Source organism: Zophobas morio, unplaced genomic scaffold (assembly GCF_036711695.1).
Source record: "Zophobas morio isolate AGI-343-1 ecotype UQ-CSIRO unplaced genomic scaffold, CSIRO_AGI_Zmor_V1 ptg000008l, whole genome shotgun sequence".
Classification (NCBI taxonomy): Eukaryota; Metazoa; Arthropoda; class Insecta; order Coleoptera; family Tenebrionidae; genus Zophobas; species Zophobas morio.
The window spans coordinates 12,918,937-12,938,861 of record NW_026972113.1 but is presented as its reverse complement, the minus strand read 5'-3'; the positions used below and the strand labels follow the sequence as shown (position 1 = coordinate 12,938,861).

Genomic DNA, 19,925 nt, shown 5'->3' with positions numbered 1-19,925 from the left:
AAAATAGTTTTGAGAACCCCTGGTGTTTTGTTTAGAAAAAAATTAAAGAATTTAGGTTTCCTGGGTGTTTTTTTTTTAATCTGAAAGCAGTTCCGATTCCGGAGTGCTTTTTTTAAAATTTGAAAGAATTTCGATTTTCCGAGTGTTTATTTCGAAAAAATTTGAAATAATTTCCTAATCCCGTGACGAATCAAAAATAATCTGGAGGGCCTCTGGTGTACTGTCAAAAAAAAATGCAAAAAATCCCGGAGTCCGGAATGTTTTTTTTTAATAAAAAAGAATTTTGAGAAACCATGATGTATTGTTTTTTGAAAAAAATTGAAAGAATTTCGGGTTTCCGGGTGTTTTGTTTTAAGTTTGTAAGAATTTCTGGTTCCAGACAGGTTTTTTTTCAGTTTGGAAAGAATTTCGTGTTCCTGAGCGTTTTTTTTTAAGAATCAAAAAGAGTCTGTGTATAATTAAAAAAAATTTGAGAACCTCTGGTACTTTTTTCTGAAAAAATTTCAAAGAACTTAGGGTTCCCAAGTGCTTTTTTTATGAATCTAAAATGATTTTGGGGTTTCTGTACTTCCGTTAAAAAAAGAAAAAAATCCCGAAGTACCAAGTGTATTTTTTAGCATTAAGTAAATATTGAGCGAGAGTCTCTGACATTTTTCTTTTATTTTTTGAGGACCCATGGCGTAATGTTTTTTGAAAAAAATTGAAAAACTCTCGTTTTCCCGGGTGTTTATTTTTTGAAAAATCAAAAAAAATTTAGTATTCTATTTGAAAAAAAAAAGGGAAAGTATCTCGGGTAAGGGAGAATTTTTTTTAATTCAAAAGAATCTTTACAAATGGTTTCTGGTGATTTTTTTAATTGAAGGAATCTCGGATTTCCACCTTTTTTTTTTAATAAAATGAAACTTTAGAATCCTTGGTGTTTTGTTTTTCGAAAAAATTTGAAATAATTTCCTTTTCCCGTGAAGAATCAAAAATAATCTGGAGGGCCTCTGGGGTACTGTCAAAAAAAAAATGCGAAAAATCCCCGAGTCCAGAATGTTTTTTTTTTAATAAAAAAGGATTTTGAGAAACCATGGTGTATTGTTTTTTGAAAAAAATTGAAAGAATTTCGGGTTTCCGAGTGTTTTTTTTTAAGTTTGTAAGAATTTCTGGTTTCAGTTTTTTTTAGTTTGGAAAGAATTTCGTGTTCCTGAGCGTTTTTTTTTTAAGAATTAAAAAGAGTCTTTGTTTAATTAAAAAAAAATTGAGAACCTCTGGTACATTTTTCTAAAAAAATTTCAAAGAACTTAGGGTTCCCAAGTGCTTTTTTTATGAATCTAAAAGGATTTTGGGGTTTCTGTACTTCCGTTAAAAAAAGAAAAAAATCCCGAAGTACCAAGTGTATTTTTTAACATTAAATAAATATTGAGCGAGGGTCCCTGATATTTTTCTTTTATTTTTTGAGGACCCTTGGCGTAATGTTTTTTGATAAAAATTGAAAAAAATCTCGTTTTCCCGGCTGTTTATTTTTTGAAGAATCAAAAAATTTTTAGTATTCTATTCGAAAAAAAAAATGGAAAGTATCTCGGGTTAGGGAGATTTTTTTTTAATTCAAAAGAATCTTTACAAATGGCTTCTGGTGATTTTTTTAATTGAAGGAATCTCGGATTTCCACCTGTTTTTTCTTTTAATAAAATGAATCTTTAGAATCTTTGGTGTTTTGTTTTTCGAAAAAAATTGAAATAATTTCCTATTCCCGTGAAGAATCAAAAATAATCTGGAGGGCCTCTGGTGTACTGTCAAAAAAAAATGCGAAAAATCCCCGAGTCCGGAATGTTTTTTTTTTTTTTTAATAAAAAGGAATTTTGAGAAACCATGATGTATTGTTTTTTGAAAAAAATTGAAAGAATTTCGGGTTTCCGAGTGTTTTGTTTTAAGTTTGTAAGAATTTCTGGTTCCAGACAGGTTTTTTTTTCAGTTTGGAAAGAATTTCGTGTTCCTGAGCGTTTTTTTTTAAAGAATCAAAAAAGTCTTTGATTAAAAAAAATTTGAGAACCTCTGGTACTTTTTTCTGAAAAAAATTCAAAGAACTGAGGGTTCCCAAGTGCTTTTTTTTATGAATCTAAAAGGATTTTGGGGTTTCTGTACTTCCGTTAAAAAAAGAAAAAAAATCCCAAAGTACCAAGTGTATTTCTTAGCACTGAATAAATATTGAGTGAGGGTCTCTGACATTTTTCTTTTATTTTTTGAGGACCCTTGGCGTAATGTTTTTTGAAAAAAATTGAAAAAAATCTCATTTTCTCGGGTGTTTATTTTTTGAGGAATCGAATGTTCTATTTGAAAAAAATGGGAAAGTATCTCTTTTTTAATTCATAAGAATCTTTACAAATGGTTTGTGCTGATTTTTTTAATTGAAGGAATCTCGGAGTTCCACCTGTTTTTTTAATAAAATGAATCTTTAGACCCCTTGGTGTTTTGCTTTTTGAAAAGATTTGAAAGAATTTCGGAAAACAATTGGGGTATCCCGTACTTTATTAAAAAAAATCTGAAGGTCCTTAGTAAACTGTTTTTTTGAAAAAAACTGTATGAAGTTTAGGCGCTCCTGGTGTTTGTTTCTCAAAAAAAAATAAATAAAATTAAGACAATCTTCCGGATCGCTGGCGATCTGTTTTTTGAAAATTTCTAACAATACTTATTACTCATATTCGAAGTTCGAAAATGCAAAGATAATGAAATCCTGGATACCCGACCGTTTTTTGTTAAAGAATTAAAAACTTTCTTGGGGCCCCTGATGTTTTGCTGTTTCGCATTCGAAACGTATGTTTCACCAATTTTGATTCGTTTCGAGTTTACAATTGAAAGTAAACGGCATGTCAGTTATTTTGAATAAAAGATTAGTGAAAACATGCGAAATAGTCTGAAAAACCTCGAAAACGTAGTGAGAAATGGTTAAATAAAACATGCAGAAAATGTTAGTACCTACGAATAGACAAAATACAGACAGATATTAAACTTGCAGGACAGATAAATGCACTTTCAATTATAGAACGCAACCAAAGTGCAATAAACAGGCACATTATGCTAACGAGAATGTAAAAATAGAAAATATGTACCAAATTACTACTACAGGACTGTACTATGAATGAGAATTCGTATTGTACAAGTCTAAGAAAAATATATAAAATGAAAAAGGGATAATTAATATACTACCGCGTGATTTGCTGAGGGACTATTTCCAAAACCCTGAAATAAATATACAACAGTTATAGGGCTACTACTTCTGAACTAAATTGGTTTTGTAGTGTGTGTAGTTTTCTCATTTATAATACAAAAATTAAAAATGTATTATAAATAAAATCGGGGGGGTTCTACGTTCTGTGTCATTTAGGGTCCATTTACTACTAGTCACAACCATGTGCCTACGACTTCTGACTCTTAACACATACTAAACACCTAAACTATGCTTTTCGCATTCTAATAAAATTTTCGCAAAGTCGCTAGTCCGACCCTTGTTTTGTCTAGTGATAATTCGTTTCTCGTTACGCCCGGCTGATCTTCTTTTGATTCAGGTTGATCGAAATCAACGAAATTTAGCAAACACTATCACAGATTTGAACCATTGTTAGTTTGACTGTTGGCCACAATAACTCAAACATCTATCTCTATGTACCCGAACACCGACCGCACTCACCGGAATTCCGGTGGGCTCCACTTGCCCGAACCTGGTGCTCCTCCAACTCTCCAAAATTAACAGTCCGGCGTACAATTTCCCCACCGTCAATTTCCCGTTGTTCAAATGGTCGGTGGGAGGCACCAGCAAATCGACCATGTTCTTCGCCTGCAGCGGCCAGATGTTCTTGATTGTCTCCCTCAACTCGTCATCGGCTTGATCCATTTCATCCGCTACCAAGAACACCAGTCAAATTTCCCCAAAACTTCAAACTTCCCCCAACACTTACCCGACCTCATTTTTATGTTCAAGTTTTCCCGGATCAAAGCGAACAGGGTGCTGGTGAAGTTCACCTTGCCTTCTTCGTCCACGGGCATGTTCATCCGAATCAACTTCTTGTACGCCAGGCGATTCGGACACTTGTTGCCGAAACCGAGGGGCGGGTCCATGTTTTTCAGCATATCGTACATCTCCACGTAGTGGATCTTCCCGCTGGAACAATGGAGCGTGAGTGGGCGTGGTTGGGGGGCGGGGCGACTTACGTGGCGTTCGGGTCGTACTCCGCCCAGATTCGCACGAATTCGTCCAGGTGGTGGGCGCCCAGGATGGAGGAGTCGCGGGTTAGGTAGTCGAAGTTGTCCATGATGACGGCCACGAACAGGTTCAACATCTGGGGAGTTTTTGTTAGTTTGGGGGGTTGGTGGGGTGCGGACTCACCAGGAAGGAGCAGAAGAAGATGAATGAGACGAAGTAGGCGTAGGCGATGTTGGAGCCGCAACTGTTGGCAGGTTTTTTGGCTTCTTGGTCGCATGGTTGGCCCTTGATGCACGAAAGCATGATGTTAGGCCAGGCTTCGCCGGTGGCGCATCTGTTAACAAAGACAAGTTTAGTGAAAGCTGTGAAATGCGCAAACGCAAAAACTAAGTCAGGTCAGGTTTTTTTCAATTTCAATGAAACATAACTTCAAAACGGCTTGAGCTTCTGGATTGCGGTTTGAAGCACCGGATTCCCCGAGACTTTCTATTTCTATGAACAAATTTTCAAGGCAGAGATTCGATTAGTTTAGTTTGTAGAAACGAATATTTGGACAGTGTCATTTTTGGTTCTTTTTCCAAATATAAAGGGATATAACTTCAAAACGGTTCGACTTTTCGCATTGTGGTTTGAAAAATTCGATTTCCTGAAGCTTTATGGTTTCGTAACACAATTTTTAGATTGATAACACAGTCCGTTCAGTTTATAGAGAGGAAAATACAAAAGGGTGTCGTCTTTGGCTTGAAATAAGGTTCTCTTCAATTTCAACGAGACCTAACTTCAAAACGATACGAAATTCCGCATTGCGGTTTAAACCACTCGATTTCTTAAAGTTTTCTGGTCTCGTGAGGCAATTTTCAGACTGAAAACCCGATCTGTTTATTTTGGAGAAACGGAAATAAATGAAGGTGTCATTTTTGCCTTAAAAAGTTTCATACCAAATTTCAACGAGACCTAACCTCAAAATGACAAAAGATGTCGCATTGAGGTTTGAAGCAGTTAATTCCTTGGAGCTTCCTGCTCCCGTGGTCCGATCTTCAAGCTAAAGACTTGATGTGTTTAGATTGGAGAGAGAAAAATATAAGAAGGTGTCATTTTCAGAAAAAAAAAAGTTTCTTTTTCAAATTCAACGATACCTAATTTCAAAACGACACGAGATTTCGTGTTGCAGCTTCAAACGTTCGATTTCCTGAAGCTTTATAGTCCTGTAGACCGATCTTCAGACCGAAAGTTCACCCCCTTTAGTTTGGAGGAACGAAAAATATAAAGGTGTCATTTTTGATCCAAGAAAGGGTTTTTTTCAAATTTAACGAGAGCTAACTTCAGAACGGTACGAGATTTCGCATTGTGGTTTGAAGCACTCGATTCCTTGAAATTTTCCGGTTCTCTGAATGAATGTACGAATCAAATTCTAGATTAGTTTAGTTTGGAGAGACGAATTTTTAGACAGTGTCATCTTTGGCTCTTTTTTCAATTTCAACGAGACGTAACTTCAATACGGCAAGATGTTGCTCATTGCGGTTTGAACTGTTAGATTCCTTCAGACTTTCTATTTCTATGAAATAATTTTCAGGGTGGAGACTCGATTAGTTTAGTTTGGAGGGACGATTTTTGAATGGTGTCATTTTCGGCCCATTTTTCAAATTCAACGGGACCTAACTTCAAAGTGGTACGAGATTTTGTATTGTGGTTTAAAGAATTCGATTCCTTGAGACTTTCTGCTTCAGTGCATTAATTTTCAGAGCAAGATACTAGATCAGTTTAATTTGGAGAGACGAATTTCTGGACGGTGTCATTTTTCGCTTTTCTTTCATTTTCAACGAGAGCTAATTTCAAAACGGCAAGAGATTCAGAATTACGGTTTGAAGCACTAAATTCCTTGTGATTTTATAGTCTTGCGAGCAAATTGTTAAACAGGGGGCTCGATCCGTTTAGTGTGGAGAAACGAATTTTTGGACGATGTCATTTTTTGCTCTTTTTCCAAAATCAACGAGCCCTAACTTCAAAACTACAGGAAATTTCAAATTGCGGTCCATAGTATTCGATACATTGAAGCTTCCTTGTTCCATAGACCAAATTTTAGACTGAATACTCGTTGCGTTTAGTTTAAAGAAACGAAAGTATAATCCCTTTTAGACTAAAAATTTTTTTTTGAAAATTCAAAAAGACCAAACTTTAAAACACCACGAGATTCTGCATTGCGATTCGAAGCGTTCGATTCCTTGATGCTTTCCGGTCCTGTGAGATAATTTTCAAACTAGAAACTCGATACGTTTAGTTTGGAGGGCCGAAAATATAAAAAGGGTGTCATTTTTGGTTTAAAAAAGGGTTTTCTTCAATTTCGACGATACCTAACTTCAAAACGGCACCAGACTTCGCATTGTGGTTTGAAACATTCGATTTCCTGAAGCTTTATGGTTTCGTAACACAATTTTTTGATTGATAACACAGTCCGTTCAGTTTATAGAGAGGAAAATACAAAAGGGTGTCATCTTTGGCTTGAAATAAGGTTCTTTTCAATTTCAACGAGACCTAACTTCAAAACGATACGAAATTCCGCATTGCGGTTTAAACCACTCGATTTCTTGAAGTTTTCTGGTCTCGTGAGACAATTTTTAGACTGAAAACCCGATCTGTTTATTTTGGAGAAACGGAAATATATGAAGGTGTCACTTTTGGCTTAAAAAATTTCATACCAAATTTCAACGAGACGTAACTTCAAAATGACAAAATATTTCGCATTGAGGTTTGAAGCAGTTAATTCCTTGGAGCTTTCTGCTCCCGTGGTCCGATCTTCAAGCTAAAGACTTGATGTGTTTAGATTGGAGAGAGAAAAATATAAGAAGGTGTCATTTTCAGAAAAAAAAAATTCTTTTTCAAATTCAACGATACCTAATTTCAAAACGACACGAGATTTCGTGTTGCAGCTTAAAACGTTCGATTTCCTGAAGCTTTATAGTCCTGTAGACCGATCTTCAGACCGAAAGTTCACCTCCTTTGGTTTGGAGGAACGAAAAATAAAAAGGTGTCATTTTTGGTTCAAGAAAGGGTTTATTTCAAATTTAACGAGAGCTAACTTCAGAACGGTACGAGATTTCGTATTGTAGTTTTAAGCACTCGATTCCTTGAAATTTTCCGGTTCTCTGAATGAATGTACGAATCAAATTCTAGATTAGTTTAGTTTGGAGAGACGAATTTTTAGACAGTGTCATCTTTGGCTCTTTTTTCAATTTCAACGAGACGTAACTTCAATACGGCAAGATGTTGCTCATTGCGGTTTGAACTATTAGATTCCGTCAGACTTTCTATTTCTATGAAATAATTTTCAGGGTGGAGACTCGACTAGTTTAGTTTGGAGGGACGAATTTTTGAATGTTGTCATTTTCGGCCCATTTTTCAAATTCAACGGGACCTAACTTCAAAGTGGTACGAGATTTTGTATTGTGGTTTAAAGAATTCGATTCCTTGAGACTTTCTGCTTCAGTGCATTAATTTTCAGAGCAAGATACTAGATCAGTTTAATTTGGAGAGACGAATTTCTGGACGGTGTCATTTTTCGCTTTTCTTTCATTTTCAACGAGAGCTAATTTCAAAACGGCAAGAGATTCAGAATTACGGTTTGAAGCACTAAATTCCTTGTGATTTTATAGTCTTGCGAGCAAATTGTTAAACAGGGGGCTCGATCCGTTTAGTGTGGAGAAACGAATTTTTGGACGATGTCATTTTTTGCTCTTTTTCCAAAATCAACGAGCCCTAACTTCAAAACTACAGGAAATTTCAAATTGCGGTCCATAGTATTCGATACATTGAAGCTTCCTTGTTCCATAGACCAAATTTTAGACTGAATACTCGTTGCGTTTAGTTTAAAGAAACGAAAGTATAATCCCTTTTAGACTAAAAATTTTTTTTTGAAAATTCAAAAAGACCAAACTTTAAAACACCACGAGATTCTGCATTGCGATTCGAAGCGTTCGATTCCTTGATGCTTTCCGGTCCTGTGAGATAATTTTCAAACTAGAAACTCGATACGTTTAGTTTGGAGGGCCGAAAATATAAAAAGGGTGTCATTTTTGGTTTAAAAAAGGGTTTTCTTCAATTTCGACGATACCTAACTTCAAAACGGCACCAGACTTCGCATTGTGGTTTGAAACATTCGATTTCCTGAAGCTTTATGGTTTCGTAACACAATTTTTTGATTGATAACACAGTCCGTTCAGTTTATAGAGAGGAAAATACAAAAGGGTGTCATCTTTGGCTTGAAATAAGGTTCTTTTCAATTTCAACGAGACCTAACTTCAAAACGATACGAAATTCCGCATTGCGGTTTAAACCACTCGATTTCTTGAAGTTTTCTGGTCTCGTGAGACAATTTTTAGACTGAAAACCCGATCTGTTTATTTTGGAGAAACGGAAATATATGAAGGTGTCACTTTTGGCTTAAAAAATTTCATACCAAATTTCAACGAGACGTAACTTCAAAATGACAAAATATTTCGCATTGAGGTTTGAAGCAGTTAATTCCTTGGAGCTTTCTGCTCCCGTGGTCCGATCTTCAAGCTAAAGACTTGATGTGTTTAGATTGGAGAGAGAAAAATATAAGAAGGTGTCATTTTCAGAAAAAAAAAATTCTTTTTCAAATTCAACGATACCTAATTTCAAAACGACACGAGATTTCGTGTTGCAGCTTAAAACGTTCGATTTCCTGAAGCTTTATAGTCCTGTAGACCGATCTTCAGACCGAAAGTTCACCTCCTTTGGTTTGGAGGAACGAAAAATAAAAAGGTGTCATTTTTGGTTCAAGAAAGGGTTTATTTCAAATTTAACGAGAGCTAACTTCAGAACGGTACGAGATTTCGTATTGTAGTTTTAAGCACTCGATTCCTTGAAATTTTCCGGTTCTCTGAATGAATGTACGAATCAAATTCTAGATTAGTTTAGTTTGGAGAGACGAATTTTTAGACAGTGTCATCTTTGGCTCTTTTTTCAATTTCAACGAGACGTAACTTCAATACGGCAAGATGTTGCTCATTGCGGTTTGAACTATTAGATTCCGTCAGACTTTCTATTTCTATGAAATAATTTTCAGGGTGGAGACTCGACTAGTTTAGTTTGGAGGGACGAATTTTTGAATGTTGTCATTTTCGGCCCATTTTTCAAATTCAACGGGACCTAACTTCAAAGTGGTACGAGATTTTGTATTGTGGTTTAAAGAATTCGATTCCTTGAGACTTTCTGCTTCAGTGCATTAATTTTCAGAGCAAGATACTAGATCAGTTTAATTTGGAGAGACGAATTTCTGGACGGTGTCATTTTTCGCTTTTCTTTCATTTTCAACGAGAGCTAATTTCAAAACGGCAAGAGATTCAGAATTACGGTTTGAAGCACTAAATTCCTTGTGATTTTATAGTCTTGCGAGCAAATTGTTAAACAGGGGGCTCGATCCGTTTAGTGTGGAGAAACGAATTTTTGGACGATGTCATTTTTTGCTCTTTTTCCAAAATCAACGAGCCCTAACTTCAAAACTACAGGAAATTTCAAATTGCGGTCCATAGTATTCGATACATTGAAGCTTCCTTGTTCCATAGACCAAATTTTAGACTGAATACTCGTTGCGTTTAGTTTAAAGAAACGAAAGTATAATCCCTTTTAGACTAAAAATTTTTTTTTGCAAATTCAAAAAGACCCAACTTTAAAACAGCACGAGATTCTGCATTGCGATTCGAAGCGTTCGATTCCTTGATGCTTTCCGGTCCTGTGAGCTAATTTTCAAACTAGAAACTCGATTCGTTTAGTTTGGAGAGCCGAAAATATAAGAAAGTGTCATTTTTGGATTTTTTTTTCAATTTCAAAAAATGTTTGCACTGCGGTTTCAAGCATTGGATTTCTTGAGACTTTTTAGTTCTACGAGGTGATTTTCAAACCGAAGACTCGATCCATTTAGTTTGGAGAGACGAAATTCTGGACAGTGTCATAGGGTTTTTTTCAATTTCAGCGAGACCTAACGTCAAAACGACGCTAGATTCCGCATTTCGGTTTGAAGTATTCGATTCTTTGAGGTTTTCTCGTCTCGTTAGCCAATTTCCAAACCGGAAGCTCGATCTGTTTAATTTGGAGACACGAAAATACATGGGGGTGGCATTTTTGGCTTAAAAAATTTAATTCCAAAGGTCAACGAGACCTAAATTTAAAACGACAAAAGATTTGGCATTGCGGTTCGAAGCAGTTAATTCCTTGAATTAAGAAAGAGTTTTTTTCAAATTTAACAAGAGCTAACTTCAGAACGGGACTAAATTACAAATTGCGGTTTGAAACATTCGATTTCCTGAAGTCTCGTCGTCCCGCAAATCAATCTTCAGACAGATAACTTAATCCGTTTAGTTTGGAGAGACGAAATTATACAAGGTGTTATTTTTGAATAAAACTTTTTTTTCAATTTCAACGACATCAAATTTCAAAACGACACGAGATTTGGCACTGCGAAACCAAATAGTAGACACTTTGTAGTGCTACAGGAGATTTTCAGACTATAGACTTGATCCAATTAGTTTGGAGAGACGAAATTTTCGATAGTGTCATCTCCGGTTTGAAACTGGGTTTTTTCAATTTCAACAAGACCTAACTTCGAAACAGTCCAACATTCTGCATTGCGCTTTAAAGCATTCGATTCCTCGAAGTTTTGTCGTCTTGTGGGATAATTGTCAGGTCGTAATCTCGATCTGTTTAGTTTAGAGACACGCAAATAAGTGGAGGTGTCATTTTTGGCTTAAAAAGTTTGATTCTAAATTTCAACGCGACCTAACTTCAAAACGATAAAAGTTTGCTCATTATGGTTTAAAGCACTCGATTCGTTGAAGCTTTTTGATACGGTGAAGCAATTTTGATGCCGGATAGTCGATCCGTTTAGTTTGGAGTGACGAAAATATGAAAAAGTGTAATTTTTAATTTAAGAAAGATTTTTTTTCAAATTTAACAAGAGCTAACTTCAAAACGGTACGAAGTACCGCATTGCAGTTGGAAACATTCGATTCTCTTAAGCTTTGTAGTTCTGTAAACCAATGTTCATACCGACAGCTTAATCAGTTTAGGTTGCAGAGACGACAATATGAAAAAGTGTTATTTTTTGATAATTTTTTTTCAATTTCAAGGAGACCTAACTTCAAAACGATACGAGATTTTAGACTGCGGTTTCAAGCATTAGATCCCTTGAGGATTTTCAGTTCGAAGAAAAGATTTTCAAACCGAAGACTAGATACACTTAGTTTGGAGAGACGAAATTCTGGACAGTGTCATCTTCGGTTTGAAATAGGGTTTTTTCAATTTCAGCGAGACCTAACGTCAAAACAACGCTAGATTTCACATTTCGGTTTGAAGCACTCGATTCCTTGAGGTTTTCTCGTCTCGTGAACCAATTTTCAGCCCGGAAACTCGATCTGTTTAGTTTGGGGACACGAAACTATATGGGGGTGGCATTTTTGTCTTAAAAATTTAATTCCAAACTTCAAAGAGACCTAAGTTCAAAATGACAAAAGATTTGGCATTGCAGTTTGAAGCAGTTAATTCCCTAGAGGTTTCTACACCCGTGAACCAATCTTCAAATCAAAGACTTGATTCGTTTAGTTTGGAGAGACGAAAATATAAAAAAATACCATTTTTAGTTTAAGAAAGAGTTCTTTTCAAATTTAACAAGAGCCAACTTCAGAACGGTACGAAATTAAAAATTGCGGTTTGAAGCATTCGATTTCCTAAAGTTTCGTCGTCCTGCAAACCAATTTTCAGACAGATAACTTAATCCGTTTAGTTTGGAGAAACGAAATTATACAAAGTTGCCATTTTTAAATGAAACTTTTTTTTCAATTTCAACGAGATCTAACTTCAAAACGACACGAGATTTGGCACTGCCGATCGAAATATTCGAATCCTTGACCCTTTCTAGTTCTACGAGAAGATTTTCAGACCAAAGACTCGATTTAATTAGTTTGGAGAGACGAAATTTTCGACATTGTCATCTCCGGTTTGAAACAGGGTTTTTTTCAATTTCAACAAAACCTAACTTCAAAACAATCCAACATTCCGCATTGCGGTTGACAGCATTCGATTCGTCGAAGTTTTGTCGTCTTGTGGGAAAATTTTCAGGTCGTAATCTCGATCTGTTTAGTTTAGAGGCACGCAAATAAGTGGAGGTGTCATTTTTGGCTTAAAAAGTTTGATTCTAAATTTCAACGAGACCTAACTTCAAAACGATAAAAGTTTGCTCATTATGGTTTGAAGCACTCGATTCGTTGAAGCTTTTTAATTCGGTGAAGCAATTTTGATGCCGGATAGTCGATCAGTTTAGTCTGGAGTGACGAAAATATGAAAAAGTGTAATTTTTAGTTTAAGAAAGATTTTTTTTCAAATTTAACAAGAGCTAACTTCAGAACGGTACGAAGTACTGCATTGCAGTTTGAAACATTCGATTCTCTTAAGCTTTGTAGTCCTGTAAACCAATCTTCACACCGACAGCTTAATCACTTTAGGTTGGAGAGACGAAATTATGAAAAAGTGCTATTTTTGAATAATTTTTTTTCAATTTCAACGACACCTAACTTCAAAACGATACGAGATTTAAGACTGCAGTTTCAAGCATTAGATCCCTTGAGGATTTTCAATTCGACGAGAAGATTTTCAAACCGAAAACTCAATCCACTTAGTTTGGAGAGACCAAATTCTTCACAGTGTCATCTTTGATTTGAAATAGGGTTTTTTTCAATTTCAGCGAGACCTAGCGTCAAAACGACGCGAGATTCCGCATTTCGGATTGAAGCATTCGATTCCTTGAGGTCTTCTTGTCTCGTGAGGCAATTTTTAGACCGAAAACTCGATCTGTTTAGTTTGGAGACACGAAAATATATGGAGGTGTCATTTTAGGTTTAAAAAATTTAATTCCAAACTTTAACGAAACCTAACTTCAAAATGACAAAAAACTTCGCATTGCGGTTTGAAGCAGTTAATTCCTTGGAGCTTTTTGCCTACGAAAGCCAATCTTCAAGCCAAAGCCTTGATTCGTTTAGTTTGGAGAGACGAAAATATAAAAAAGTGACATTTTTAGATTAAAAGTTTTTTTTTTAATTTCAACGATATCTGACTTCAAAACGACAAAAGATTTCGTGTTTTGCTTAAATCACTCGATTTCCTAAGGATTTATAATCCTGCAGGCCAATTTTCAGACCGAAAGCTCAATCCGTTTGGTTCGGAGAGCAGAAAATATAAGAAAGTGTCATTTTTGGTTTAAGAAAGTTTTTTTTTCAAATTTAAAAAGAGCTAACTTCAAAACGGTACGAGATACCGCATTGCAGTTTGAAGCATTTGATTCCGTTAAACTTTGTGGTTCCGCGAATCATTGTTCATACTGATAGCTTAATCAGTTTAGGTTGGTGAGACGAAAATATGAAAAAGTGTTATTTTTTGATAATTTTTTTTCAACTTCAACAAGACCTAACTTCAAAACGATACGAGATTTTAGACTGCGGTTTCAAGCATTAGATCCCTTGAGGATTTTCAGTTCGACGAGAAGATTTTGAAACCGAAGACTCGATCCACTTAGTTTGGAGAGACCAAATTCTTGACAGTGTCATCTTTGGTTTGAAATGGGTTTTTTTTCAATTTCAGCGAGACCTAACGTCAAAACGACGTGAGATTCCGCATTTTGGTTTGAAGCATTCAATTCCTGGAGGCCTGCTCGTCCCGTGAGGCAATTTTTACACCGAAAGCTCGTTCTGTTTAGTTTGGGGACACGAAAACATATGGGGGTGTCACTTTTGGCTAAAAAAATTTCATTCCAAATTTCAACAAGACCTAACTTCAAAACGACAAAAGATTTGGAATTGCGGTTTGAAGCAGGTAATTCCTTGGAGCTTTCTGCACCCCTGAGCCAATCTTCAAACCAAAGACTTGATTCGTTTAGTTTGGAGAGACGAAATTATACAAGGTGTCATTTTTAAACAAAACTTTTTTTTCAATTTCAACGAGATCTAACTTCAAAACGACTCGAGACTTGGCACTGCGAATCCAAATATTCGATCCCTTGACACTTTCTAGTTCTACGAGAAGATTTTGATACCAAAGACTCGATTCAATTAGTTTGGAGAGACGAAATTTTCGACATTGTCATCTCCGGTTTGAAACAGGGTTTTTTTCAATTTCAACAAAACCTAACTTCAAAACAATCCAACATTCCGCATTGCGGTTGACAGCATTCGATTCGTCGAAGTTTTGTCGTCTTGTGGGAAAATTTTCAGGTCGTAATCTCGATCTGTTTAGTTTAGAGACACGCAAATAAGTGGAGGTGTCATTTTTGGCTTAAAAAGTTTGATTCTAAATTTCAACGAGACCTAACTTCAAAACGATAAAAGTTTGCTCATTATGGTTTGAAGCACTCGATTCGTTGAAGCTTTTTAATTCGGTGAAGCAATTTTGATGCCGGATAGTCGATCAGTTTAGTCTGGAGTGACGAAAATATGAAAAAGTGTAATTTTTAGTTTAAGAAAGATTTTTTTTCAAATTTAACAAGAGCTAACTTCAGAACGGTACGAAGTACTGCATTGCAGTTTGAAACATTCGATTCTCTTAAGCTTTGTAGTCCTGTAAACCAATCTTCACACCGACAGCTTAATCACTTTAGGTTGGAGAGACGAAATTATGAAAAAGTGCTATTTTTGAATAATTTTTTTTCAATTTCAACGACACCTAACTTCAAAACGATACGAGATTTAAGACTGCAGTTTCAAGCATTAGATCCCTTGAGGATTTTCAATTCGACGAGAAGATTTTCAAACCGAAAACTCAATCCACTTAGTTTGGAGAGACCAAATTCTTCACAGTGTCATCTTTGATTTGAAATAGGGTTTTTTTCAATTTCAGCGAGACCTAGCGTCAAAACGACGCGAGATTCCGCATTTCGGATTGAAGCATTCGATTCCTTGAGGTCTTCTTGTCTCGTGAGGCAATTTTTAGACCGAAAACTCGATCTGTTTAGTTTGGAGACACGAAAATATATGGAGGTGTCATTTTAGGTTTAAAAAATTTAATTCCAAACTTTAACGAAACCTAACTTCAAAATGACAAAAAACTTCGCATTTGAAGCAGTTAATTCCTTGGAGCTTTTTGCCTACGAAAGCCAATCTTCAAGCCAAAGCCTTGATTCGTTTAGTTTGGAGAGACGAAAATATAAAAAAGTGACATTTTTAGATTAAAAGTTTTTTTTTTAATTTCAACGATATCTGACTTCAAAACGACAAAAGATTTCGTGTTTTGCTTAAATCACTCGATTTCCTAAGGATTTATAATCCTGCAGGCCAATTTTCAGACCGAAAGCTCAATCCGTTTGGTTCGGAGAGCAGAAAATATAAGAAAGTGTCATTTTTGGTTTAAGAAAGTTTTTTTTTCAAATTTAAAAAGAGCTAACTTCAAAACGGGACGAGATACCGCATTGCAGTTTGAAGCATTTGATTCCGTTAAACTTTGTGGTTCCGCGAATCATTGTTCATACTGATAGCTTAATCAGTTTAGGTTGGTGAGACGAAAATATGAAAAAGTGTTATTTTTTGATAATTTTTTTTCAACTTCAACAAGACCTAACTTCAAAACGATACGAGATTTTAGACTGCGGTTTCAAGCATTAGATCCCTTGAGGATTTTCAGTTCGACGAGAAGATTTTGAAACCGAAGACTCGATCCACTTAGTTTGGAGAGACCAAATTCTTGACAGTGTCATCTTTGGTTTGAAATAGGGTTTTTTTCAATTTCAGCGAGACCTAGCGTCAAAACGACGCGAGATTCCGCATTTCGGTTTGAAGCATTCAATTCCTGGAGGTCTGCTCGTCCCGTGAGGCAATTTTTACACCGAAAGCTCGTTCTGTTTAGTTTGGGGACGCGAAAACATATGGGGGTGTCACTTTTGGTTTAAAAAATTTCATTCCAAATTTCAACAAGACCTAACTTCAAAACGACAAAAGATTTGGAATTGCGGTTTGAAGCAGGTAATTCCTTGGAGCTTTCTGCACCCCTGAGCCAATCTTCAAACCAAAGACTTGATTGGTTTAGTTTGGAGAGACGAAATTATACAAGGTGTCATTTTTAAACAAAACTTTTTTTTCAATTTCAACGAGATCTAACTTCAAAACGACTCGAGACTTGGCACTGCGAATCCAAATATTCGATCCCTTGACACTTTCTAGTTCTACGAGAAGATTTTGATACCAAAGACTCGAATGAATTAGTTTGGAGAGACGAAATTTTCGACATTGTCATCTCCGGTTTGAAACAGGGTTTTTTTCAATTTCAACAAAACCTAACTTCAAAACAATCCAACATTCCGCATTGCGGTTGACAGCATTCGATTCGTCGAAGTTTTGTCGTCTTGTGGGAAAATTTTCAGGTCGTAATCTCGATCTGTTTAGTTTAGAGACACGCAAATAAGTGGAGGTGTCATTTTTGGCTTAAAAAGTTTGATTCTAAATTTCAACGAGACCTAACTTCAAAACGATAAAAGTTTGCTCATTATGGTTTAAAGCACTCGATTCGTTGAAGCTTTTTGATACGGTGAAGCAATTTTGATGCCGGATAGTCGATCCGTTTAGTTTGGAGTGACGAAAATATGAAAAAGTGTCATTTTTAGTCTAAGAAAGAGATTTTTTCAAATTTAACAAGAGCTAACTTCAGAACGGTACGAAGTACTGCATTGCAGTTTGAAACATTCGATTCTCTTAAGCTTTGTAGTTCTGTAAACCAATGTTCATACCGATAGCTTAATCAGTTTAGGTTGCAGAGACGAAAATATGAAAAGGTGTTATTTTATGATAATTTTTTTTTCAATTTCAACGAGACCTAACTTCAAAACGATACGAGATTTTAGACTGCGGTTTCAAGCATTAGATCCCTTGAGGATTTTCAGTTCGACGAGAAGATTTTCAAACCGAAGACTCGATCCACTTAGTTTGGAGAGACGAAATTCTGTACAGTGTCATCTTCGGTTTGAAATGGGGTTTTTTGAAATTCAGCGAGACCTAACTTCAAAACGACGCGAGATTCCGCATTTCGGTTTGAAGCATTCGATTCCTTGAGCTCTTCTCGTCTCGTGAACCAATTTTTAGACGGGAAACTCGATCTGTTTAGTTTGGAGACACGAAAATATATGGAGGTGTCATTTTTGGTTTAAGAAGTTTAATTCCAAACTTCAACGAGATCTAACTTCAAAATGACAAAAGATTTCGAATTGCGGTTTGAAGTAGTTAATTCCTTGGAGCTTTTTGCCTTCGGAAGCCAATCTTCAAGCCAAAATCTTGATTCGTTTAATTTGGAGCGACGAAAATATAAAAAAGTGCCATTTTTAGTTTAAGAAAGTTTTTTTCAAATTTAACAAGAGCTAACTTCAGAACAGTACTAAATTACAAATTGCGGTTTGAAACATTCGATTTCCTGAAGTCCCGTCATCCCGCAAATCAATCTTCAGACAGATAACTTAATCCGTTTAGTTTGGAGAGACGAAATTATACAAAGGTGTCATTTTTAAACAAAACTTTTGTTTCAATTTCAATGAGATCTGACTTCAAAACGACACGAGATTTGGCACTGCCAATCCAAATATTAGATCCCTTGACACTTTCTAGTTCTACGAGAAGATTTTGATACCAAAGACTCGATCCAATTAGTTTGGAGAGACGAAATTTTCGACATTGTCATCTCCGGTTTGAAACAGGGTTTTTTTCAATTTCAACAAAACCTAACTTCAAAACAATCCAACATTCCGCATTGCGGTTGACAGCATTCGATTCGTCGAAGTTTTGTCGTCTTGTGGGAAAATTTTCAGGTCGTAATCTCGATCTGTTTAGTTTAGAGACACGCAAATAAGTGGAGGTGTCATTTTTGGCTTAAAAAGTTTGATTCTAAATTTCAACGAGACCTAACTTCAAAACGATAAAAGTTTGCTCATTATGGTTTTAAGCACTCGATTCGTTGAAGCTTTTTGATTCGGTGAAGCACTTTTGATACCGGATAGTCGATCCGTTTAGTTTGGAGTGACGAAAATATGAAAAAGTGTAATTTTTAGTTTAAGAAAGAGATTTTTTTCAAATTTAACAAGAGCTAACTTCAAAACGGTACGAAGTACCGCATTGCAGTTTGAAACATTCGATTCTCTTAAGCTTTGTAGTCCTGTAAACCAATCTTCACACCGACAGCTTAATCACTTTAGGTTGGAGAGACGAAATTATGAAAAAGTGCTATTTTTGGATAATTTTTTTTTCAATTTCAACGATACCTAACTTCAAAACGATAGGAGATTTAAGACTGCGGTTTGAAGCATTCGATTTCTTGAAGCTTTCTGGTCGCATGGACCAATCTTCAAACCATAAACCCGATTCGTTTAGTTTGGAGAGACGAAAATATTGGAAGGTGTAATTTTTAGGTTAACACTTTTTTTTTCAATTGGGGTGAAAATTACCTGAATAGCAGCATCAGCCCCTGGATGAACGTCCTGAAGTTGTTATGGCGAGTGATGGCCTCGCTGGGTATTTCCGCAATATTTCCAAACACCTTCAAAAATCATCAGTAAACAACTCTTCATTAAAAAAAAATAATAAAAAATACCTGCATCCCGATGATTGCGTAGATAAAAAACAGCATGGCGATAAGAAGACAGACGTAAGGAAGAGCTTTAAAACTCTGGACGAACGTCCAAAGCAGGATTCGTATGGTATATCCCTGACGTAACAGTTTGATCAGACGAGCGGCTCGAAATAATCGCAAGAATCCGACGTTGATGAAGTTTTCCTGAAATGCGACACGAATTAAAATCGGGCTTGTTTTTCCGAGAGGACGATGATTCGGTTTTTAGTTTGAGTACGCTACGACACTACTCTGAGCATTAAACTAATCTAACTACTAAGTTCTACGGAATGTTATGTAGTGGAAACGTAATATGTAGTTTGTTTGTGTTTGTTTTTGTTATGTCGTGTGTTATACTTACCGAAATCAACACTAATTTATCTTCTTAATTTAATCTAGTGACTAGTGAGAATACAAGAAACTACATCTTACTGATGCCAGAAAACATGCATGGTGAAGGTGCTCAGAACAACGTACAAAAATTTAGAGATTTTAATAAGTTGGGGGTTTGAGTCTTATTAAAATCTTCAAATGTATACCTGGATCCACTTTACGATGCTATCAAAGGTACCTAACTTTGCTCCAGATTTTCGAGACTACAAAAAGGAATAGGTTAAAGCAAATCTAGTGAAACGACTAAATTATCATTAATCTAACCTTCGTTATATTGCAAGGATTGTGGTCACAACAGCCCGACTATTTTAATTCTTTCATTAAAAAAAAAAAAAAAAAAACAAAAAAAATCGGACTGTCGTGCCCGTGCATAATAAGATATTCTAAAACTCGTCTTTACAATCTATCAATTTAGTCTAACACCCTAGCGTTACAATCTCTTCTAAACATTTATCTTAATTATCTCATCAAAATATAAAAAATGCACACGCACGTACCCTCTCTTTCGCTATTTTGGCTGCCCTTTCCTTGAATTGAAGAAAAACATTTTAGTATATGGTTAAATCATGTGCAAAAACACATTCAGTGCAAAAGTGCATAAATCGGAATGTTCTCTATACCTTTGACGAAGACTGAGGTGTGTAAACTGTGTAAACTGTTTGTCAAGTTTGTTAATTTTGTTCATTTTGATAATTTTTAGGGTGAG

The 19,925-nt window shown here is 35.8% G+C and overlaps 1 protein-coding gene across 25 annotated transcripts in view; it reads right to left on the bottom strand.

Annotated features, from left to right (window-relative positions):
* Positions 1–19,925, bottom strand: part of Cac (cacophony) — a 109,352-nt gene that overhangs the window by 24,319 nt on the left and 65,108 nt on the right. For 13 of the 25 annotated variants that reach the window (XM_064050956.1, XM_064050933.1, XM_064050935.1 and 10 more), the window contains 9 exons: positions 19,717–19,746; positions 19,366–19,422; positions 18,809–18,991; positions 18,663–18,754; positions 4,367–4,517; positions 4,192–4,319; positions 3,939–4,141; positions 3,671–3,882; positions 3,190–3,222 (listed from right to left, as the gene is read on the bottom strand). In XM_064050956.1, the coding sequence (XP_063907026.1) occupies positions 3,190–3,222; positions 3,671–3,882; positions 3,939–4,141; positions 4,192–4,319; positions 4,367–4,517; positions 18,663–18,754; positions 18,809–18,991; positions 19,366–19,422; positions 19,717–19,746 (1,089 nt within the window). The remainder of the gene's footprint in view (positions 1–3,189; positions 3,223–3,670; positions 3,883–3,938; positions 4,142–4,191; positions 4,320–4,366; positions 4,518–18,662; positions 18,755–18,808; positions 18,992–19,365; positions 19,423–19,716; positions 19,747–19,925) is intronic. The other 12 variants (XM_064050944.1, XM_064050953.1, XM_064050954.1 and 9 more) reach the window with 3 other exon arrangements.